This window comes from Tinamus guttatus, unplaced genomic scaffold (assembly GCF_059628265.1).
Source record: "Tinamus guttatus ecotype Peru unplaced genomic scaffold, ASM5962826v1 Tinamus_guttatus_pri_ptg000056l, whole genome shotgun sequence".
NCBI classification, from domain to species: Eukaryota; Metazoa; Chordata; class Aves; order Tinamiformes; family Tinamidae; genus Tinamus; species Tinamus guttatus.
The window spans coordinates 1,492,888-1,513,994 of record NW_028288590.1 but is presented as its reverse complement, the minus strand read 5'-3'; the positions used below and the strand labels follow the sequence as shown (position 1 = coordinate 1,513,994).

At 35.3% G+C, this 21,107-nt stretch overlaps 2 protein-coding genes across 2 annotated transcripts in view; both read right to left on the bottom strand.

Annotated features, from left to right (window-relative positions):
• LOC104575099 (RP1 axonemal microtubule associated) overlaps positions 1 to 20,845 on the bottom strand; it is a 166,632-nt gene extending 145,787 nt beyond the window's left edge. Inside the window, exons 1-4 of the mRNA XM_088540133.1 lie at positions 20,207 to 20,845; positions 18,737 to 18,908; positions 2,800 to 2,963; positions 749 to 835 (exon numbers count right to left, since the gene is read on the bottom strand). Coding sequence (XP_088396259.1) covers positions 749 to 835; positions 2,800 to 2,963; positions 18,737 to 18,908; positions 20,207 to 20,845 — 1,062 coding nt within the window. The remainder of the gene's footprint in view (positions 1 to 748; positions 836 to 2,799; positions 2,964 to 18,736; positions 18,909 to 20,206) is intronic.
• On the bottom strand, positions 10,342 to 15,927 carry LOC148595819 (oxygen-regulated protein 1-like). The gene is made up of 3 exons (XM_088540109.1): positions 14,858 to 15,927; positions 11,688 to 14,713; positions 10,342 to 11,633 (listed from the first exon to the last, which is right to left on the bottom strand). The coding sequence occupies exons 1-3, from the start codon at positions 15,925 to 15,927 to the stop codon at positions 10,342 to 10,344; spliced, it is 5,388 nt and encodes a 1,795-aa protein (XP_088396235.1).
• Positions 20,846 to 21,107: the final 262 nt, after the last annotated feature.

Genomic DNA, 21,107 nt, shown 5'->3' with positions numbered 1-21,107 from the left:
CCTAAAGCACTTTATAAACTGCCATTTCCTAACAGAAGGATGAAAAACTCAGCTCTTTACAATGAAATAAACTACTCAGGCACGCAGGATATATCACTGGCACATATAGTACATCACTGATATAATGATAGAGCCAAGTCTTTCACTCCCAGTCCAGTAGCCTGCATACTACATTCCAGGACTAAAGCTAGAAACTGAACTTGTTGATTCTCTTCACTTTAATATCTTTACTTTATTTGTATTGAGATCATTTTAAGTGGGAGGAAAGGAATTTGTTACCATGTTTTTTTTTTCCCTCAGGAACACAGAATTAGAAACATTTGGCATGTAGCTCTATTACTATGTAGAAGGATCATCTGCCAGCCACAGATTTGAGAAGAAACTGGCTAGCCAGGGGTCATTTCTTTTCCAGGTTTCCAAAAACTGTACACATTCTCCAGCATACAAAGGCTTCAGAAGACCAGACTACACCAGCCATGTGAGTCAGTCTTCCTTGCTACTCAGCCACACTTTTTCAAAGAAAGAGAATGTACAGTTATAAATAAACTGCAAAAAAACAAGGTAAGACAGATATCACCATAAGATGTCTTTAATTGCCTGCAAAATAATTCATCTTATACAATATCTTAAATAAAGTGGCAATCATATCATGAGACTAACACAATTGCTCCAAGGGCTTTTCTGACTCATATTATGGCTCTGTTGTCATAGTGACAGCTTTTGGAAAGACAAAGCTTGGGGTTTTTACCTCATCACAGTGCCACGCTGGGAAGTTCCCTGCATTTGTGTGTCCTATGCGTATTTTATAGAGATCTCCTAGGTTTCCAGTATTGATCTGTAAAAGGAACACAATTGAGGAAACATAGCACATTCCTCACAAGAAAAAGATATGCAACAAAAATCCAATGGGTAACTGCCACGTAACATTTTTCTTTAAAGGAATATGCTGTATCAAATATTCTGACACTTAAACCAGTGTTTCCAAAGTATTTTGCTCCAGACGATCATAAGAAGCTTGACCTCTTTAAAGAATCCTCTGACAAATCTCTGTCAGCACCCTTTAAATGACATAAGATGTTGCTAGAGCTATTTTGTTCCCCGCTGAATACTGGTCTCCCTGGGAGATGAATGCAGACTGTAGGTACCACTAAAAAAATATTGGACTGGCACCAGAATCCCACTTTGTTTAGCCTCTGTACCACTGACTGATGCAGATCATTATCTCCTAAGCACCTCCCAAGTACCTCTCAGAGTTTTTCCCTGTCCTTCCAGGAAGATATGCCTTACAATTTTGGAAACAATTATGTTCAACTTTGCTGTTTCCTTTTATAAACCACTTCAATTAAATCAACTTATAAAGCTGTATTTGAAAGATTAGCTCTTGGGCAGTCTGGACAAGTGTGTCCAGTACAGATAACAGCATGCTGAGGGAATAGCTTTGTATGAAGGTTATTCAAACCACTAGTTATGAACTTAGTCATAGAAATAGAAAGCTTATCTTTGAGGCCCTGGAAATGCACTATGAGTGTCTCTCCTCCTTGCTGTATCATTTTTTGTCTCTGATATAGCCTGATATTGTTGTCCTTTATTCTGTCTTTCTACTGAATTCATTCTCATTTCCATTTACACAGTAAAGAGGGGAATGAAACAAACTCCCTGCACTGTGAACTTCCCTGAACTTACTGTTATAAACAGTAAAGAGACAGAACAGTTAGGACAGATCAGAATTAATCTAGATTTTTCTGAGAGCGTAAGCAGAGCGGGCATTCCTTTAACTTTATAGTCTTCAGTGCTATGGATACTTACCTAAGAGGCAAATCCTAGGTTCCAAACCAGGGACAGTCTCCATATTTGGCACTTAAAAATCATTGGAGGTAAAATGAATAATGGCCAGGGGAGCAGGAAAGAAAAGATTCAAAGAAGCAGGTAGAACCAGGTAACCATGTTCTGGACTGATAAAGACAGCCTCTGCATGAGACATGTTGGTTTGATCTGTTATTTTGACATTTCAGATGGAGAATGGCACACTGTCAGGAGTGGCACATTCTCCTGAGAGAGGCTGAAGAGAGCTAAGGACAAGATTTCCTACATCCAGGGTAGCTGCAAGCCTATTATGAAACAGGTGAGCACTTCAACAGTGGTAGCATCAAGTACCTTCTCTCAAAAGAGGACTTGCTATCCTGCAAACTATTTCACAAGAGCACCTGTTATATGTCCCTGGAGCAGGCACCTGCTAGATACTCACTGACTATTCCACATACACTCTGAAGTAGGGATCTCTTGATAGACCTATTTGGGCTCCCTTAAATCATCATAGTACAAGAATGATGGGGGAGAAATTTGCTTCTGTAATTTGCAGACACAGCAGTTTCAGATAGGTATACACTGCAGGTATAAAAACAGATGTTACTTTAAAATGGCAACAAGGACTTAACATAGTTTAATATTTGCTCCATACCCTAATTGTCACTTTACCATCTAGTTTTTAATATTGTTGCTCCATTTCAAATTTAAAAACAGGACCAGTATCTTTTTTTTTTCTACTTCTTGATAATTTATTTGGTACTCAGTAAGATGACTGATTGTTCTTAAACAAACAAGAAATATGTTGGATCATACTGGATTTTGGGTAGGAATGTGGGAGAAAGGATACTAAATTTAGCTCCAAATTTAAGTCCTGGTTCTTATTTCCAGATATGTACACATAAAAAATCATTGTCTTTATATCAGAGAGCTTTTGAAATGTGATGTAATCTGACAGAATACAGACAGGCAATAAACTGAATACATATTACTTACTGTGAAGATGTCTTCATTGCCTCTCTGAAATAATTTCCTTTCCTCTCCATCAAGAAAAATAGGCCCTGAACTGCTGCGATCCCCATACAATGTAATATAAACCTGTGAGCTTGTTCCTGCAGATGGGATATCACTGGTGAGGACTGACACCTTCCATTTCCCAACTATGAAAAGATAAAAAGATTCATCAAATTACTTAAACTCAAGACTGTGAAGCAAAACACATTTTCAGTAAGTAGAATTCTAAGTAGGATAATGTCAATGAGTACAAAAATGTTTCTTTCATAAAAATACAGAAGACAAATACTAAAATTGCCAAGTTGGGCATGCAAAATTCAGGAATGTCAAACTGTATTCACTTTTTTTTACTCTATATGTATGCCTACTCGATACATAAATTAGAGATCACTGATTACTTTTCAAACACTATTTGAAATATTGTTCCAAATTGTATGAAATAGGACTTTCTGTTTTAAAATGTATCAACTTCGCACAATGCTATGCTATGTAATAACACACAGGCTGGCTTTGAACCAGCTAGAACTGTAATGGCAAATGATATAATCACTTCAAATATCAGGGTCTTCTAATGTTCACTAGCTCTGCTGAATTAAAAAAAAAATCACTTTAGGAACAGATCCACACGAACACTGCTTGAATCGGTATCTCTGCAATGTTATGCTGAGCTATGCAGATGTAAGAGCTCATTTGGAATCCGCTTAGCTTTTACCAACATGTGCTTGCGTTGGACAGCATCGGCATCACAATCTGAGATATCAGTGAATACTCTCTAGTCAGTGTCTTTTTCCACTTAAAACAGTTCCATAATTATAAAGAACAAACACATGGATCTAGGTTTTGGTTTAGTATAAACCAAATATTTGGCTGAATATCTACATCCTGAAATTTAGAGAAATGGTATTACTGATAGCTGATCACAGCGGTGTTTTAATAGAGATACTATGAAGAAATATTAAGAAAACACCCCTTCTCCTCACATGTTTCTAGTTAGCTGGTACCTATCTCAGGTAGTATAGATGTGGGGGTCCTCCAAGCTTGCTAAGACTGTTATGCATCACTGATTAATAACACCAGTTTTACAAAAAAAATTCTTTAAAAAAAACAGCAACTGCTTTACTAGCAACAAAAGCTCCCTGTTATTTAATCTTTTTCCTTTTACTTAGAATTATGATTTTCCCTTCCCTCACTGTAAATTTGATCCAATCTGCCCTGACTAAAATGTTGAGAAGCAATATGGTAATGGCATGCTATGATGATTTCTGTGTTCACTGACTACTTGGGATGTTTAAAATAGATCTAAGTGTCTTAAGCCTCAAGTGATAAATGATCATACAGCAGGACTTAGCAAAAAGATTTTTATTTTGAAAGTCACTTAGTATTTTCAATGACGGCTGAAGCATTTTCGTGAAGGAGTTAATGGACATTGATCACGATGTGTTAATAGAATCATGATGCATCAGAATATTATTTGGGAAGCCACAAGACCAATAATTTGAGGAACTGGCGTTTAGTTGTCAGTGACATTCTGGAAGAAATGAGGTAGGATAGTATTTTTTACTTGTATATATTTAGCCTCATCCAAAGCAAAAGATGTGTAAAAAATTGAAAGGTTAGGCTGACCTAAACTGAGTGTATGTCAATATTTTTGTACCTTTAAAATAAGTGAATTGAAAATGTAAGTACTTCGCACCACTTCATAACTATTAATATTACTTTTAATCGATAGCAAGAAATAAGGCTTAGTTGCTAAGGCCTAATAGCCTTTGTTGTTTTGATATTATACGATCTTAAACTATTAGTGAAACTTCATAGTAGAACCCAGGAGTCCTATTTGCAGTTGAGCATTTGCTATACTTATTCAGGAAATTTTCACTTTTTTGTGATCGTTATGTTATGTTTGTAAAAAACACACACACTGGGAACTGCAGTGGTGCAGAATCAGTAGTTATTAGCATAGATATTATCTCCCAGATTTTGAGGGGAGAGGCAGGGAGGCATTAACATGATGCTTGACTCATCTTTGAGGACAGAACCCAAGACCTTGACATGTAAATAAACCATTTTTACTTCAGCTATCAAATAAGATTTCTTAGCCCAAAAATTTGAGTGATATGGATCTTTCCAGTGTCTGATCTGTTCTGACACATACACATGCACTAATGTCAGCTGTATATAGATGTCTTCTAAAAAATCCTGTAAGAGACACTTATAAAAGACTATATAAAATGGTGATTACATTACTAGATCTTTTGATTTCTTCCCTGCCTGAATTCTTATGAAATCTCTGTTATCTGCAAATGACAGTGATATCACTGAAAATCAAAACAGATTTGTGGAGTGTGTGTTATCAGCTGGAGTCTATGACACATAGATCTAATCTCAGCATCTTGAGCAATCAAAAAAGAAACATTGTCTAAATTCTCAGATTCTATGATTAAGCATATAGATTAAGTACTGGATAAATGGTGAATATACCAAATATGCCATAGAGTATTTGCAAACACAGAGGTTTCAATAACATTGGAGCTGGCTACAGATTCTTCAGTGTACTGTAATAATACTGCTGAAGTAGCCCCTGTAGCAGTTCAGTCTTACCATACAGAGCAATCTGTCAGTTGTCAGCATTTATAAGTAATCTGTTTTGTTTCCTACTTTTCTCTCCTTTCAAATAGTACTTTACTAGCCATTTTTTTTCCAACCTTTTTTTTTTTTTTTTTTTTTTAACCTGATTTGTTCCACAGTCCTATTCTGAGATTTTCTTGGTTGGAAAACGCTTGGACATCCATGACCTATGGATGGCCTAAGTGGAAAGTAATAGAATTTTAAGACACAAGCACAATCTGAGAGAAGTTACATGGTTTAAGAGCAGTTATCTAAAATATTTCATTACTTGCAGAAATTTGGAGTATAATACACTGCTCAGTTTTAAAGAAATACTCTTGAGTGTCAGTAGTTTCCTGGAATATACTATGAATGTGCATATTAGCTGTACTGGGGACTTTCTAAGTAATTATACTGTCATTGTTAAATAATATAACAATCTGCCAAGCAGACACTTTTATCAAGAGACCAAACTTCATATTTACAAGAACTGTCATAGTCTGAACGTGTTAAATTGAAAGAATAGAGAATAAATAATAGCTGTCCATCTTCGTAAACATGAAGAAGGGATGGCTCAAGGACTGGAGTCCAAAAAGATACAAAGATTGCAAAGAAAGGACTGCTGCCAGGTCTTAAAAAACAAACAAACAAACAAACAAACAAACAAACAACAACAACAACAAACAGGAATGCACTGCTTGCTGGAAGCAAATTTACAATATTTGAGGATCTTGAAAGGAGAGGTACATTCACCACCTGTTCTTTATATTAAAATGAATACTACTATTAAAATTGTCACTTAAAATTGTCATAAAAATGATTCTTCTTGACAGAAAGGCTGTGAATATACTGTAATGGCTGACATAAATGGTAAAAAGTATTTAAAATAAGAAATGCGGAAGAAATTTCTTGGGACTAGTACAGTCTCACAAGCAGTTTTCATGCACAGAAAGCAGAAAACATAGAATCATCGAATCATTAAGGTTGGAAGGGACCTTAGGAGATTATGTAGTCCAACCCCCCTGCACATGCAGGGTCACCTAGAGCCCGTGGCACAGGACTGCGTCCAAGCGGGTTTTGAAGATCTCCAGAGAAGGAGACTCCACAACCTCTCTGGGCAGCCTGTTCCAGGGCTCTGCCACCCTCACTGTCAAGAATTTTTTCCTTAAGTTCCTTGTGAAAATGAAATTATTAAAAATGGAAACCATCATATTATATCAGAGGAAATGCTTTAACTTTGCATGAATACAATGATAAATGGAGATATTATAATGAATAACACAGGATGCTGAACAATAAAATGAAAGAAAGCTGTAAAACTGATGAGGGCAGTAATCCAGACATGCGGTTAATGAAAGTTTGGTGTCTAATTTATTTAAGAAAATTAGATGGTTTCCCTAAATAACAAGTGAAATCCTGTATATTAATGCAATGAAATAGCCACTAAAACAAATAAGCTAGAATTACTGGTGCAAAACATAAATCTGCAGCTTCAGAGATGCCAGTAAAATTATTAAATAGCAATCACACCTGGAGTATGGCTATCAAACAATAATTTATGTAAGTAACTAGTCAGGAAAGTTAGTAAATTTTATTAGCAAGTATACATAAGAAGCATGGATGAAATAGAATCTTTTTGGATCAAATTTACTTCAGAATAAGATAGCTGAAAGGAATAAGATGGTGAAAGCCAGTACCATGAAGTTTACCATTATGTGAGGATCTAACTTACAGAGATTGGAGAAAAAAACTGAATAATAATGGTAGAAAGCAGTTTCCTACTTGCCACAGTCAGTAGATTTCTTCCTGAAATAATCACTGGAGGGGATTGTATTTTAGGGTTAGATTTAATGTAGTAAAGCATGAAGATACTTTAAAAAGAGAAAATGTTCAAAATATCCTTGGAATAAGCAGTCATAGAATGATTCAGTTGAGCTAAAAAGTAGGACATGGAAAAGCATCTTATACTAAACGTTTGATTTAAAAATAACTAATTTTGAAAAGTTAAAGGAAAAGTTTAATGAAGCCTGTTGAACTGAAAAACGAGATCTATTGGAGGAAATAAAATCGAAATAGGGAAATGTTATTTAAACATATACATTAAAGAAAAATAAACATAGAGGGACTATGCACACTGAATATGAGAAGACTAATAATATTGTTATGATAGAGTAAAGTTACTTGGCCTCAGTTTTTTAATGGGAATGGTGATACACAGTGCTTGGGAAATGTCAGGATGGAAAAATTAAAATTAAAAATGGGTAGAAAGACGTAAAAAAATGCCCATGTATTTTACTCCAAAACAATAGTATGCAAAGTTTTTGAATATATTTGAGTGAAGGGACAGTTTTCTCCAGTTGTATAAGGGTAAACAGGAAAAGAAAAAAAAAAGAAAACAGACTCACTTTTCCAAAAATGTGCCACGTGAGGTATCTGGGCTGGCCTTGTTCAAGTACCTGGTGTCCTTCATTAAAAAAACTCATCTTTGTAGGCAGGGAAAGCACACCAGTTCTAATCTATTTGAGCCTAATGTGGGAAATTAATAATTAAAATGCAGGAAGTGGTTAGTCTAAAAGCTGTAGAATGACAAAATATCTAGATGGAAAATTATAAGTTTGTTCTGAAATGAGAGGTATTAATGCCTCTCATTATAGAAGTAATAGTGTGTTCCTCAGGAATCAGTATTAGGTTTGATCTGGATTTCATATTTTACCTATGTACTGCTGAAAGTAGAAAATTTCTCTAATACAGTTGCTAAGAATTATCAAAACAAGAGGATCAGAAAATCCAGAGTAATAGAAAAGAGACAATATAAAATAAAGTAAAATTTTATTTTAAATGTGTTAAAAAATAGTGCAAAAAATAATGGTATGAGCAAGTAATTTATCAGTTTTCTCAGTATCCCTACAATAAGCCTTCAGCTAAGGACTTTTGATGGTGTGGATAAATTAAAGTCAACTGGGTGCTGTTAATCCATGAAGACGTTGAATTATATCTAACTATTAGTTTGCTCATCAGTTTTCCAAATAATGCTAACATTTATTCTTTATTTAGGGCCTAGAAGCCTAGTACACAGAATGCTATATGGCATTTAGTTGAATTCTACTACTAATTTCAACTTGCATTTTCAAACCTATGTTTTATTTCTGATCTGCCATGTAAACAGATGAAATAAATACCATTGAGTCTACTCATTTGGAACACTCACGAAACACCACTGTAGGACACTAAAGGATGTGGAGATTGTTGAAAGAAGATCAGAAACAAGGCCAGTATAATCTGACAATGGCATCGTTGGTGCATAATATATTAGCACAATTTCACAATGTTGTTTTAGGGTTGTAATGATATTTATTACATAGAATATAATACTGCTTCAAACAAGAGAAACTTTTTAGTTATGAGGACGTATAGCTGCCATTGTGAACTCTTAAGGAGAATTGAAGGATTCCAGGTTTCTTAGTGATACTGCAAAGCCGCTTTGCTCCAGGTCCCACTCTGCTTCCTTCGGTATGCCCAGGTTTCTTCAGGGAGGCAATCAAGACACATAGGCCACAGGAGAGTTGTATGGGCTTTGATTAAGCCCCTGGTCTGCATTACTGAAGCACCACAACCTAAGGGTTCTCACAGTACAGACATGCTGTTTACTCCACACACGGCCTCCAAGAAAACAGAATGGCCAAATTCTCACACTCTAACTGAACAACGGCACCTTACTTCTTCAGAGGCATCTCTGACTCTGACAGGGAAGTAAGGCAGTGTTTGGTATTAGAGATTAAAACGTAGCCACAAAAACAAAATACTCATGTTAATCTCCATATACATTAAATAATTTCTATTTTTTTATTTAAAATAACTTACTTGAAATTGTAAGCTGAATAATATGTACACTACACACAGAGGATATGAAAAGATGCTGTAGACAGGTATTCAAAATAATTCCAACAATAGATCAAAAGATCCTGAAACATAACTAATAATAGCTCTAAGACTATCTTAATATGACATATTTACAAAAAAAAAAAAAAAGAGCATGGATGACCTTTATATAAAACCTCAACAGAGGTTGAAAAGAAACACACACAGTTAAAACACATGGTATATGCAAAATATGTAAAATGTTTTTTAAGAATAAGGTGTGCTGCCTCAGAAGGGAACATGGCAAGGGCAGTCAGGACGTCCACTGACACAGTCTCCCTCCTCAGTCACTGTTGAATACTAGGCATAATAAATAAACTCCATTTGTAGTATCCTCTGAGTAAAAGAGGCAATCTCATTTGGGTATGGATGACCTACATGTAGCCTGAAAGATCACTTTACTCACCTAACTATTCTGAATTTAGTCTTTGAAAACTGAAGTAGCTGGTTGATAATGTTAATCCATATAAAATTAACAGGACTACTATTTGATGCTTTTCATTATAGTACAGCACTTGAATAGTATTTCCTACTTTTCATTTCAAATTAACCACCTCAAGTGACTGTTTTTGGACAAAACCATTATACTGAAAGATAATTCTCAAGTTTGTTCTCAAATGTTACAAAATACAGAACTTAGATAGATATTTCAAACTTCCAATCCTTTGTTGAACAAGTAGTAATTGTTTCTCTATGAAAAAGATGGTTGAAATATTACTGAGTATATTTAAGCAGACAACATTTCTGAGGATTTTTTTTTTTTAAACAAGAAAACACCACTAGGAGAAGAGCTTTTGTCCTGCACTGGTTCCTACAAAAGTTCTAAGTAATTATCTGATTTTTAGCAGTCATATACAATTGTGATTAGTATTTATTCAGGTTTAAGCTATCTGCACCTTGGGAGTTCTGCTTGGGATTGGCATTCAGCAGTTTACTTTATGATTAATTATTTTCTGAAAATGTTCTTATCAATATAATGTTACAGAGCTCTCAAGATTCATGTTACGTATCTTTCTTTTCTTTGCTGTTTCCACTGTCCATGGCACAGAAGGAAATACCTTCTTCATCTTCTCCTGCAGGAAAGGCATTTTCATTTTTTGTAATTTCAGAGGCATTATGTTCAACACTACTTAAAGAAATTTCACGCTTCAAGAATATTTCAGAATGGCAGATTCGTGATGGATCTGTCAACAAAGTAGACAATTTTTCTTCAACAATATTAATTAGAATTACTCTTAAATCTTGGCATGTTTTGAGGTTTGTGTCTGGTGTCTCACTGTTTGTGCCTACCGCTACACCACTGACTTTAGGTTTACATACACTATTACGACAATTGTGGATCTTCACAGGATTTACCTCCATATCCTCTATAACACAGAACTTCCCTAAATTGCTTCTCTCTTTCAAGGTTGAAGATTTTAGAACGTCAAGGTTACTAATAAAATCTAATGTGTTATTAGCATAAAATCTATTAAAAATATTATTGGCAATCTTACTGATACAGTTATTCTTAATAGTCACATAATTATTTTCATCTTTTATTAAATCTTTGCAAGACCATAGTAAATGTTGACCCTTCTTGGCCAATGAGTAGAGACCTAGCTGGTTCTCAAGGTCAGATGCTTTTTGGTAGACATATCCTCTCTGTTCCTCATTAACTGGTGTTACTATTGCCATCAGTATTGGACAATGTTGGCCACATATAGCATGAAGTTTATCTAAAGAATCTTCTTCCCGAAGAGTACTTCTGTTAGCATTACTGACATCATTTGGCTGAGACTGTATGGGTTCATCATTTAAAGGCTGTTTTAATGGATGCACCTTGTTATCAGGCAATCTAAACTCTACAGGTGTTAAGGGTGTAAAACTGGTATTAGCTCCTGTGGAAACACATTTAGAAGTAGAACATTCCATTACTGATGGGTTGATTTTTTCTTTGTTTCCTATAGGAAGAGAGCTGGTTTTACAGTGGAGGCTAGGTTTGCTTTTTGTACTCAAGTCATCCAGAAAAGGATCTGAATCACTATTATGAGGTATATTGAAGTAGTTACAAACATTTTCTGAGGGTTTAACCATATCTTCAAGTTCTGAAGAAGAAATTTCTTTGAGGGCTGGATATTGAGTCAGATTGCCAAAGTGTGAATATGGAGCATCTTCGCTATTGGTATCAAACATTGTGTCTGTTGATGTTGAATCCAAATTACCATACATTCCAATCCTTTCAGGTGGCGATTGTCTGATCAAATGATTTTCTTTAAGTAGCCATTTGCCTTTATCAATCAATATTCCTTCATCTTCATTAGCATGTATACTAGGTTGACAACATTGCTTTGGAGGTTCCCCTGAACAGTCATTAGTATAAGTTGTCTCTTCTCCATTAAGAGCAACTTGTGGTCCTGATAAAGAAATATTTTCTCTTCTCCATGTAATGTCATCCTTGTTTATGTTTTCTGGAAATTCTTCTGATGGCAGTGACAATTTCTCTGCCGAATAAGACCTAGATTCTTCAAAAGAAGAAACTTTTCTTTCCACCACTGTAGAGTGGAATTCCTCAGTATTCTTTTGAAATACTTTAGACATATAAGGAATTCCTGTGTGAAAGTTAGGTTTAAATGAAGCTTCTGCCTTACCATAAAGTCGTTCAATGGTCCTTTTTACATAGCCAGTATTATAATGTTTTTCAAGTGCTGCTTCCTCCCCACTTTCATTGGTCAAATCGCTGGATGCTCTAAAGTTACAATCACTATCTTCACTGTCGGGTCTGTAATCTGACCAGTCTGATGTAGCAGGACTTTTTAAGCATTTTTCTAATCGAGAAATATCGGAACATATTCTATTCTCCAGCTCTTTCACTTGTAATTTTTGTTCTCCTTCACTCATATCACATTCTGTAATTTGCTTCGATTCATAACAAAAAGATAATGGAGAAGGTGTAGATAACCTCTCAGAGGTTTCTTCATGAGTTTCTGTATCTTTCCTTCCCTCCTGAACAGAATCATCCTCATAATCATATTCTGTAGAGAGGTCAGAACCTTGATTAAGTTGGTTATTTGGCTTTTCATCATTACCTGCTGATTTTGGGGCAACTTTCTCATCTTTGCTTTGATAGGTGTTTGATAGATCTTTTTCTCCTACTACTTCAGAAGTAACCTGATCTAAGTTACAGATTTTCTCTCTAGAAGTTACCCTAGGAACAGTCGACTTAGGCTCTACTGAAGTTTCTGGCTGTTCATTATTAAGCAATGCATCAGTATCTTGAAAATGCTGCAATGAACTATCAACCATTTCTTCATTTCTTCCATGTGGCTTTACATACGATGTAAGGCTACAATCATCTGAATTAGTATTGGTGTATTTTCCATTTAGCAATGTTTTGGGAGTATTTAAATCATTTAGTTCTGAAGTCTCTGTTGCTATATAAAGTTCTTTCTGTATATCAGAACAGCTTTCTAATTCACCAACATTTTCTTGAGCTTCTTCAAAATTTATAGTGTCCTTTGGAAAGCAGGATTCAACTGAGTTTTCATTTTCTTGCAAATGTAAATTATTATGATTTTCAGATATGGGCATATTTTCAAGGCAATGTGTAGAGTCCTGTTTTTTGAGTTCTCTTCCAGACTGTAGTAAGTTATTTTCTGTCGACTGTTCAAAATGTGAGATAGCAGTCTTAAGTTCATCAATTTTTTCTATGATTGTAGTTTGTTTCAGAAATGGCAACTGTGTAAATATTTCTGAACAGCTACAGATATTTTTTTGCATATCATCTTTGGTTGTGCCCGTCAAACTCTCTCTCAGATTCACTACAAGTAGCCAAGCTAGGAGGAGATTGGAGGAAGAACCAAAAGCTGAAGGAGAGAGATCTGAAAGGCTGCATGCTTTTCCTATACAACCACTATGTTCTTTTTGGAGACCAAGCAAAACGGATTGAAATTCACCCAGCAACATGCTGGACACGCAGTTAGTCTGAACATCAGTTCCCATTTTCTCATTGACAGCGGAGGAATCAACTTGAACAGCAACTTCAGAACTTTTTCTTTCATAGAGATTAGTATCTTGAATATCAGCTTCTGATTTATTTTTATCCTTGTCATGTGTTTCATGGAACATCTGTAGTTTAGTGCCATGATGTAAATCTGACTGTAATAAATACTTGGCTTCTTCTATTACAGCTGTACTAGTGTTAATCAAAGAGTCAGTTTGTCTTCCACATGAATGTTTTGCTGATTCTTCAAAACCTTCTAATTCACATAGAGGCTTTAATGTTTTTTTGGTTAGATTATGTTCAATCAGGGTATTTTTTCTTGTTACATGAACTTTATCTGTGATATATCTAGCTTCTTTGTTGATAAAAGCATTAGTATTTTCTTCAGAAGAGGGACAAAATTTGCTATTTTCTACATTTCCTTCTTTTTTGCTTATAGGGGGTAAGACAGAATTTGGTGACAAGTTCTTCAGCCAACTTTGAACATAGTTTTCAAGTGAATGCTCAGCAACCTGATCTTGAAAATCCTCCTGTTTCAGAGGCTCTAGTGTAAGGGCTCTCTCTGATACACTTGTCTTACTTGATGTTTTACTTAGATTCTTCTTAATTTTCTTTTCCTTTTTCTCTTTTTTTGATGACAAGTTTTCCAAACTATTATTATCCCTTTCTTTTTCTAAATGATGATCCTTTGATACTTCTGACAATGGCGTGGATATCATTGTTGAATTAGGTATCTGTTCAAAAGAATTCATTGTGAGATGTGTGCCTTCTTTCTCAATACTTGCCTTATCTTGACCCTGTTCAGTTTCAGTTTTTGAATCAACTCTCGTTAGGCTATCTTCTTGCTTTGCACACAAGGCCGAACTATTTTTTTTGCCTGACTTGGATTTTATTTTGTTCAGCTGTGTATTTGCTCTGATTTTCCTATTAGACAATCCACATTCCTGGTTTTCTACTGAAGACTGGTGACAAATCTCATCTTCAGGCCTTATGCTTTTGTCTGAATTAACAGATCTATCAGTAGTTTTGACAAAATATTCCATTTCTTTTTTCTGAGGCATTTCAGAATATGTAGCCTGTATTGTGGAATTCTGTGTAGTTTCACCTGTGATATATATTCCCTGACTTTTAATTATCCCTAATACTTCTTTATCTTTTCCATCTTCATGTATATCTTGTTCTGGGAGGTTAGACAATGATTTTCTCTTTTTCTTTTTCGTGAGGGAAGTTGCAGCCTGGCTTTCATCAGTGGGATGTGTTACCGTAACAGATTCAGTCCTGGTGCTCTTTTGATTCTCACTTTCAATAACACTAGGAAAGAATCCAGTTGTTGGATCTATTTTTTCAATGGCAGCTTTACTACATGCAGGTATCATATTTGTCTGACTATGTCTGCAACAGGGTGAATGCACTGAATCTTGAGAAAAACATAATAAATCAGAACTTTTACATTTTCTTTCTTCATTTTTTGACTGAATTAATTCTGAATAGCTAATGAAAGAACTCAGTGATCTTTTTATTTGTTTAAGATCACACAGCTCCTGAGTATTGTCTGCAGAAACTGGCCTAGTTCCCTGGTAAATTTTTGATGCTGGCTTAAAACCACTGATGTTAGCTTTGCGTGTTGATACTAAGCTGTTATATGCACCCTGTTCTACAACAGATTTCTCTAATATTTTGTGTAACAATTCATCCTCATCAGACAAATCTAATTTCTTCGTATTTGAGGTTTCTATTAAATCATGACTTTTGTGGCTTACTTTAAAAAGCACTTCTTCTTTCTTCCTACTCTCTGAAGAAAGTTTTAACAAATCATTGTCACTCATTTCACTAGTACTTGATTTTTTGCTGCTTGAATGAGCAACCATACAATACTCAGATTTGCTTTCACCATCCTGTATTTCTTCACTGTAGGAAAACTGTCCAACTGTTTTCTCCTGAATCTCCTTCTCAGATACCAAGGTGACACTTTCAACTACTGCTTTCTTTTGTCTAACACGTCTTGGCCCAGGAGTGGGAGGCCTGTAAAAACGAGGTCTTGTTTTATTCTCAGATGCATTACTAACATCTAGGTCTGCAGAAGTGTTTGTCTGACAGGTACTATAATCAGCAGTTTTTAAATCAGACTGTGATTCTTTGTCTGACACTTCTGCATTGAACTGCTGCAGTGAGACTCCCACTCCATTGCTGGAGCTCTCCAAAAATGGAACCTCTTTTGGCTTTATACATGCTGATATATTTACATCAGATAAACAGTCTTCTGCACCTGCTGTAGAATTGCCAATATTAATATTTTTGCCATCAGAAAGGCCAGCACGACTGACAGTTGTTGTCCATTTTATGGTTTCTTCCTCTTTAATTTTGAATCGAACTTTCATTTCTACTGTCATGCTGCCATCTTGATTAAGGTGAACAGATTTCTCAATGTCATCTTCATACTGTGCCACAGATAAATCTTCATCAGTAAGTGACTGATTTCCTACTACACTTTTATAATTCTCAAGACCATAGGAAGAATCTGAGTTATTATCATTTGTGGTGTTATCATTGCTGGATCCTTTATCAGAAGAAATTGAGAATATCTGAGACCTTGAGCTAGAGGCCATTTCAGCTCTCACTACCAATAAAAACATTGAAAAAGCACAAATTAATTCAGCAGAGGAAAAGCAGTGCAGACAATTATCATGCATAAGGATCCAGATGGTGACACAGCAGACAGGCAGCAAGGGAAGAGAAAAGAAGAAAAAAGGAAAATTAGTATAAAAGAATCTAGTAAAGTTTTTTTTTTCAGAGTATTAGAATAAAAAGAACAGTATATCTAATTTTTCTATTCATTTTAAGAATTTTTTTTAGAGTGATATGTAACCATATTTTTATTAAGTATCATAATTGAACTAAAGTTTTATTTCATTTTATTTTGCAATGGACCCTTTCTAATCCAGAGCTATGGTCTGATCTAATGCTCCAAAGCCCCCAAAATTACTAAATGCTCCAATTTGACACTTAGTCAGGAGCTGAGGTTGCCTTGAACCTGCCAAGATGTTCACAGGCCCTTGCTTTTTTGGGAGTAAAGCTTTAAAGCTGGAAAATGTTACATCTTTTTTATACTTTAACAATCACTAATGAATTAATGCCTATTTGTACTGACAGTCGGTGCTAAGGGTGTATCAGGCAAGGTGAAAATAAATCTCTCTGAACTTAGTCCGACAATCTTCCTCGTGCGAGTAATCATTATTATGAATAGAGTTACTGTCTATTGATATATGGGATAATAATAAAGAGTACAGATGCAGGCCTATGTACTGAATTTCTAATGAAATTATCCTTTAAGCATCTGAATTTCATATAAAATTTAAATGATGAAATTATGAGATATATTTATATTTTTATATTTTATGTTTTATATTTTATATGTTTTATATTTATATTTTACTCTAGAGGATGGCCCAAAACTCACTGAAGCCAATAAGAATACTTCCACTCACCTAACAGAGTTTTTGGGGATAGTCCATCATATGTTTTCATACATATTAAATACTCCTAAAATATGCATTGATTATTTTGCAACAGTTTTGGTTCTTAAAATCTCATCTCTTTCTATCAGTTGTCAGTGAAAATATGAGAGATTAAAAGAACATGAGGTAAAAAAAATGAAATTTTGCTTTCTTCTTAGAAGCATTGCATCTCTAAGTTAAACAGTGTATGGACAGAGACATTATCCACAAATGCTACTGGTACATAAATAACATCATTTTATATAAAAGTTTGGAATATGGAAATGTATTTCATCACATTTAATATTAACTACATTACTAGAAGTTAAGCATTGCTCAAATATGCACATAAGGTTTAATTTCAAGATTTTTCATGATTAACATATTAACAGGAGGAGTGCCTTGCATGTTTTCCATGCATATGCTTTTCCATGAACTGAATCAGAAATAAAAGTTTAGACTAACTCCTCTAGCAGACTCCAGATCTTTCATTTCCCAAAATAAATATGTCACTTTATCTCCACGAAATGTAATTGGAAGAAAGTCCCTGAAATTTGATAATTCAGGCTTTCACATTATTTATAATGTCTTTTACAGAGGATACTATGAATTTCTCCAGTTAAGAAAACAGTATTTTTTGGTCTTTTTTTTCCCCCATCTTACACTTAATTTTTGTTCACTAAGAATGTGATGAAAATACTTATCAGAATCTTAGCTATTCGCATTTTTTTATTATTTTAAGCCTGGATCTCTGACTTAGCACAAAATCTGGATGGGATTTCTATTTCTGTAGAATTTTCCTCAAAGAGTCCCTATATATTCTCTCTTCATACAATAGCTGTATTCTGCAAACAGCCAGCAAAACTAGCTGAGCAACGCAAAGAACATGAAAGATGACAAAAACTAAAATGAATAGTTTGATGGGGGCAAAATAAACTGAGAAAGACTTGGAAGAAACTCCTTCGAGCAGATGGAAGCTGTTGTCTTGCGTAGCAGTGGGCCCCATGACACAGAAATGATTCTCACAGAAAGTCTCAGTACGGAAATAATTACAGTGTTCCCTGGCCTCATCAGTGCAGCACGCAGTCATGCCAAGAGCACATGGTACCTTTGTATAAAGCAAGTTTCCCCTTGGACAGTACCTCTGCCCTACAGCTTGCCCTAATTGCAGGAAGTCCTACATCACCTAAAGCTCTAGCTTTGCTTTATCTCATATTGCTTTATCTCCAACAGCTATTCATACTCCTGATCTTCCACTGACCAATTGCCATTCTCCCTGACCCTTGTCAGTCATGCAGCTCCAAGAGTAGTCAAAGTATTTTCACCTTTTCCCAAACATATCTGAAAAGCATACATCATAGCCATGAGAATATAATAAAGAATAATGCTCTTTTTATGCAAGAGGGGATTTGTAAGGATGAAAGTTGTGATGGTTTTTCTGTTTATGTGGAGCAATTACAGGAAAAAAAATTGAAACGCATGATAACATGTCAAACCTTCATTTGTTAAAGTAAGATCTGAACTCTGCACAGACAATTTGAAGCTCAGACATCTAGGAGCTACATTATTCTCCAAAGTACGCTGGGGTTTCTCTTTTGCCACTGCCGTTACAAACACTGATGCAGAAAAATTGATAACACTCACAATCAATAAATAAAATACATTTAAAGATTTGCACCCATATTCTAAATAAGTCAGTTTGGAAGAAAATATGCATACCATCTGAGAAGTCAGCTTATACTTTAAAAAGAAAATCAACACTTTGATCTTTCATATGCCAATAGAGAAGTCTGAGCAAAAATAAACAGTTTCAACTGGCCTTTTTGAATATCCTTGATTCTAGTAAGATTGTCATGGTTTATGTCTTATGCTGAGAGAGATAAAACAATTAATAAAATACAAATTAATTCAAGGAACTTACTACTTTCATTCTCCAGCTTGGCATTTGCTTTTGGGTACACACGATTTCCAATTCCAAGCAATTTAGCAGGCCGTGAATACCCAAGAGGATCATAATTGCTTGGTTTAAAAGGCTCTCTCCCTGCTGCGACTACAGCTCCAGAGCACAATATCAGGGCCTGAAGATTAGGAACCTGGAAAAGAAAGTAACATTAAATTCTCTGCCTTAATAACTGCAAGTAATAATGTAAGAGATTTATCCCTTTCATGCTTTAATATCTTTACTTGTTAGTCTCTACAGTAGTCTGCAGCAAGCAATTAAATATGTATCACAGAGCAGAATTAATTTTTCAGTTCCTGTAAGGCAATTCCTATCTTTGTGAGAGTATATCATGTTATATAAATATAATAGAAAAAAATTGAGAAAAAGAGAAAAAAAACTTGCATCTAGATCACAATTCTCTTATAATTAAGTGTTTGCATATAAAATTTAATTTCATCATTGTGCAGTGACCATGCACAGCCATGAAATAAGAACGTATGTTTGGAAGTAGGTATACATACAAACAAGCACCTAGAGCAATAAATAAGGAACTCAGAATTCCTATTTACATTTACTGCAACAGAGTTCTAGCTTTAGATCAAGTTATTAGGGATCTTGTCTAAGACAGTTTTCAATTTATATGTGAATTTATGAAAGATATGTTGCAAGATAAGATTTGCAAAGTGCACTTCACTGACTTATAGGTGATGATACAGACACTTTCCTAAGCTAACACAGAAGCAGGTAAACAGAGATTTCCCTTGGGCAGACATTCTGCCTGGAATTCCCTTTACAGGTACTTGCCACCCAGTAAAATCACAAGTGCGTCTCTGGTATTAAACAACATACAGAATCAGAAAACACTAAGTAAGATAAAATTCATAAAATTATATAAAATAGCGAACAAGGTGAAAATCAGGCTTATTATTGCTGCAGCATTTGAATTTAGAGGCACAGAATTTGGTCCACAATTTAGAAACTGTAAGGTATAATAAAGTCTCATAGTTCCAGCTCATTAACGGCAAAAAGCCCTCTCTGTATTTGCAGAATCCTAAAATATCTACAGGTATTAGTAATGATTTTAGTTTTTTAAAAATATTGAAAAGCACTGCTTAGGCTAAGAGAAGTTTCTGCATAAGCAGGCAAAAATACATAATTGAGAGCTTGCCTGAAAAAGGCCTGAGTAAGAAAAACAAAAGTGACGTTTTATGGTTACTTGGAATCCAATGTCTTCTCTTGCCTCTCTCTGGTTCCGAAATTCATGTACAAAACTAGCAGCCTTTCTGAAGGGGGACAAGCATAGAAAGGCAATAGGCGACACTGAGCACAGCAGACCTCATACCTGGGCCAGCCTTCCAGTCTCCTAATGGAGCGAATCATCTTTTTTTATTATTAGAATAGTCTAGAATAAAATATGGTAAAATTATCAATGCTTATCTTTATTCTTACCTTTCTGCCATCAGTAGTATACAGTTTCACAACTGGATACTGCATTAATTCACTCATATAATCCAGAAAGGCCTCAAAGGTCTGCGTATTTTTCTTTCCCAGAACTATGGTGCGCTTGAGTCTTACATCACCATTTTTGAAAACAAGCAGCTTTTTAGGAGTTGTTACTTTTCTTTCTCTGTGGCCAAATCCATCTTCATCCTCCTTTGCTAACTGCACGGCTCGACGACGAGCACTGACAGGCCTGCTGATCTGCCAAGGCAGTGGCTTTTTCCTAGCCCGTTCAAGGTTGATGGGTTTCATTTTCCTCTGGTGGGAACAAATATACGATTTTCCATCTTCAAGATCCTCCAGATTAGTGATGATGTGTCTCCCTTTTGGTGTACTAATATTCCTCACCCCAAAAGGTAACGGGACCCGTTTGGATAAACTGTCAAGCAAGGCATCAAATGTTTTGTAAGATCGATTATTAACAACCATTTTAATTCCATTAAACTGAGGATCTCCACTTTTGTAGAAACAGATCCGTTTGGCCACAACAGGTTCAGTGACATTGAAATGGCGTGTAGATAAAGTCTGTTCACTCTCAGAGGAGTTTGGCTGATTCACTGAGTAACTGGTCGAAGGCGTTTCGCTCATTTTGACAGAAATCTGGAAGAAAAAGGAGATGGATGTGAAAGTCCTCTCGTGGTTAGTAATAATACAATCTTCAGTTTGAAAGGTACAGAGAAACAATTTATAAGAAACTAAGAGCCGCAAATTGTGCCAAAAATCATTTTGGATTTAATTGGATCCAAGCTGTTATCTCTAAATTCCACAAAGACTCAATACTGTCGGATTAAGATAACATAGCTCTACTTGCAAATAGTCACAGAATCACAGAATCACAGAATGGCTGAGG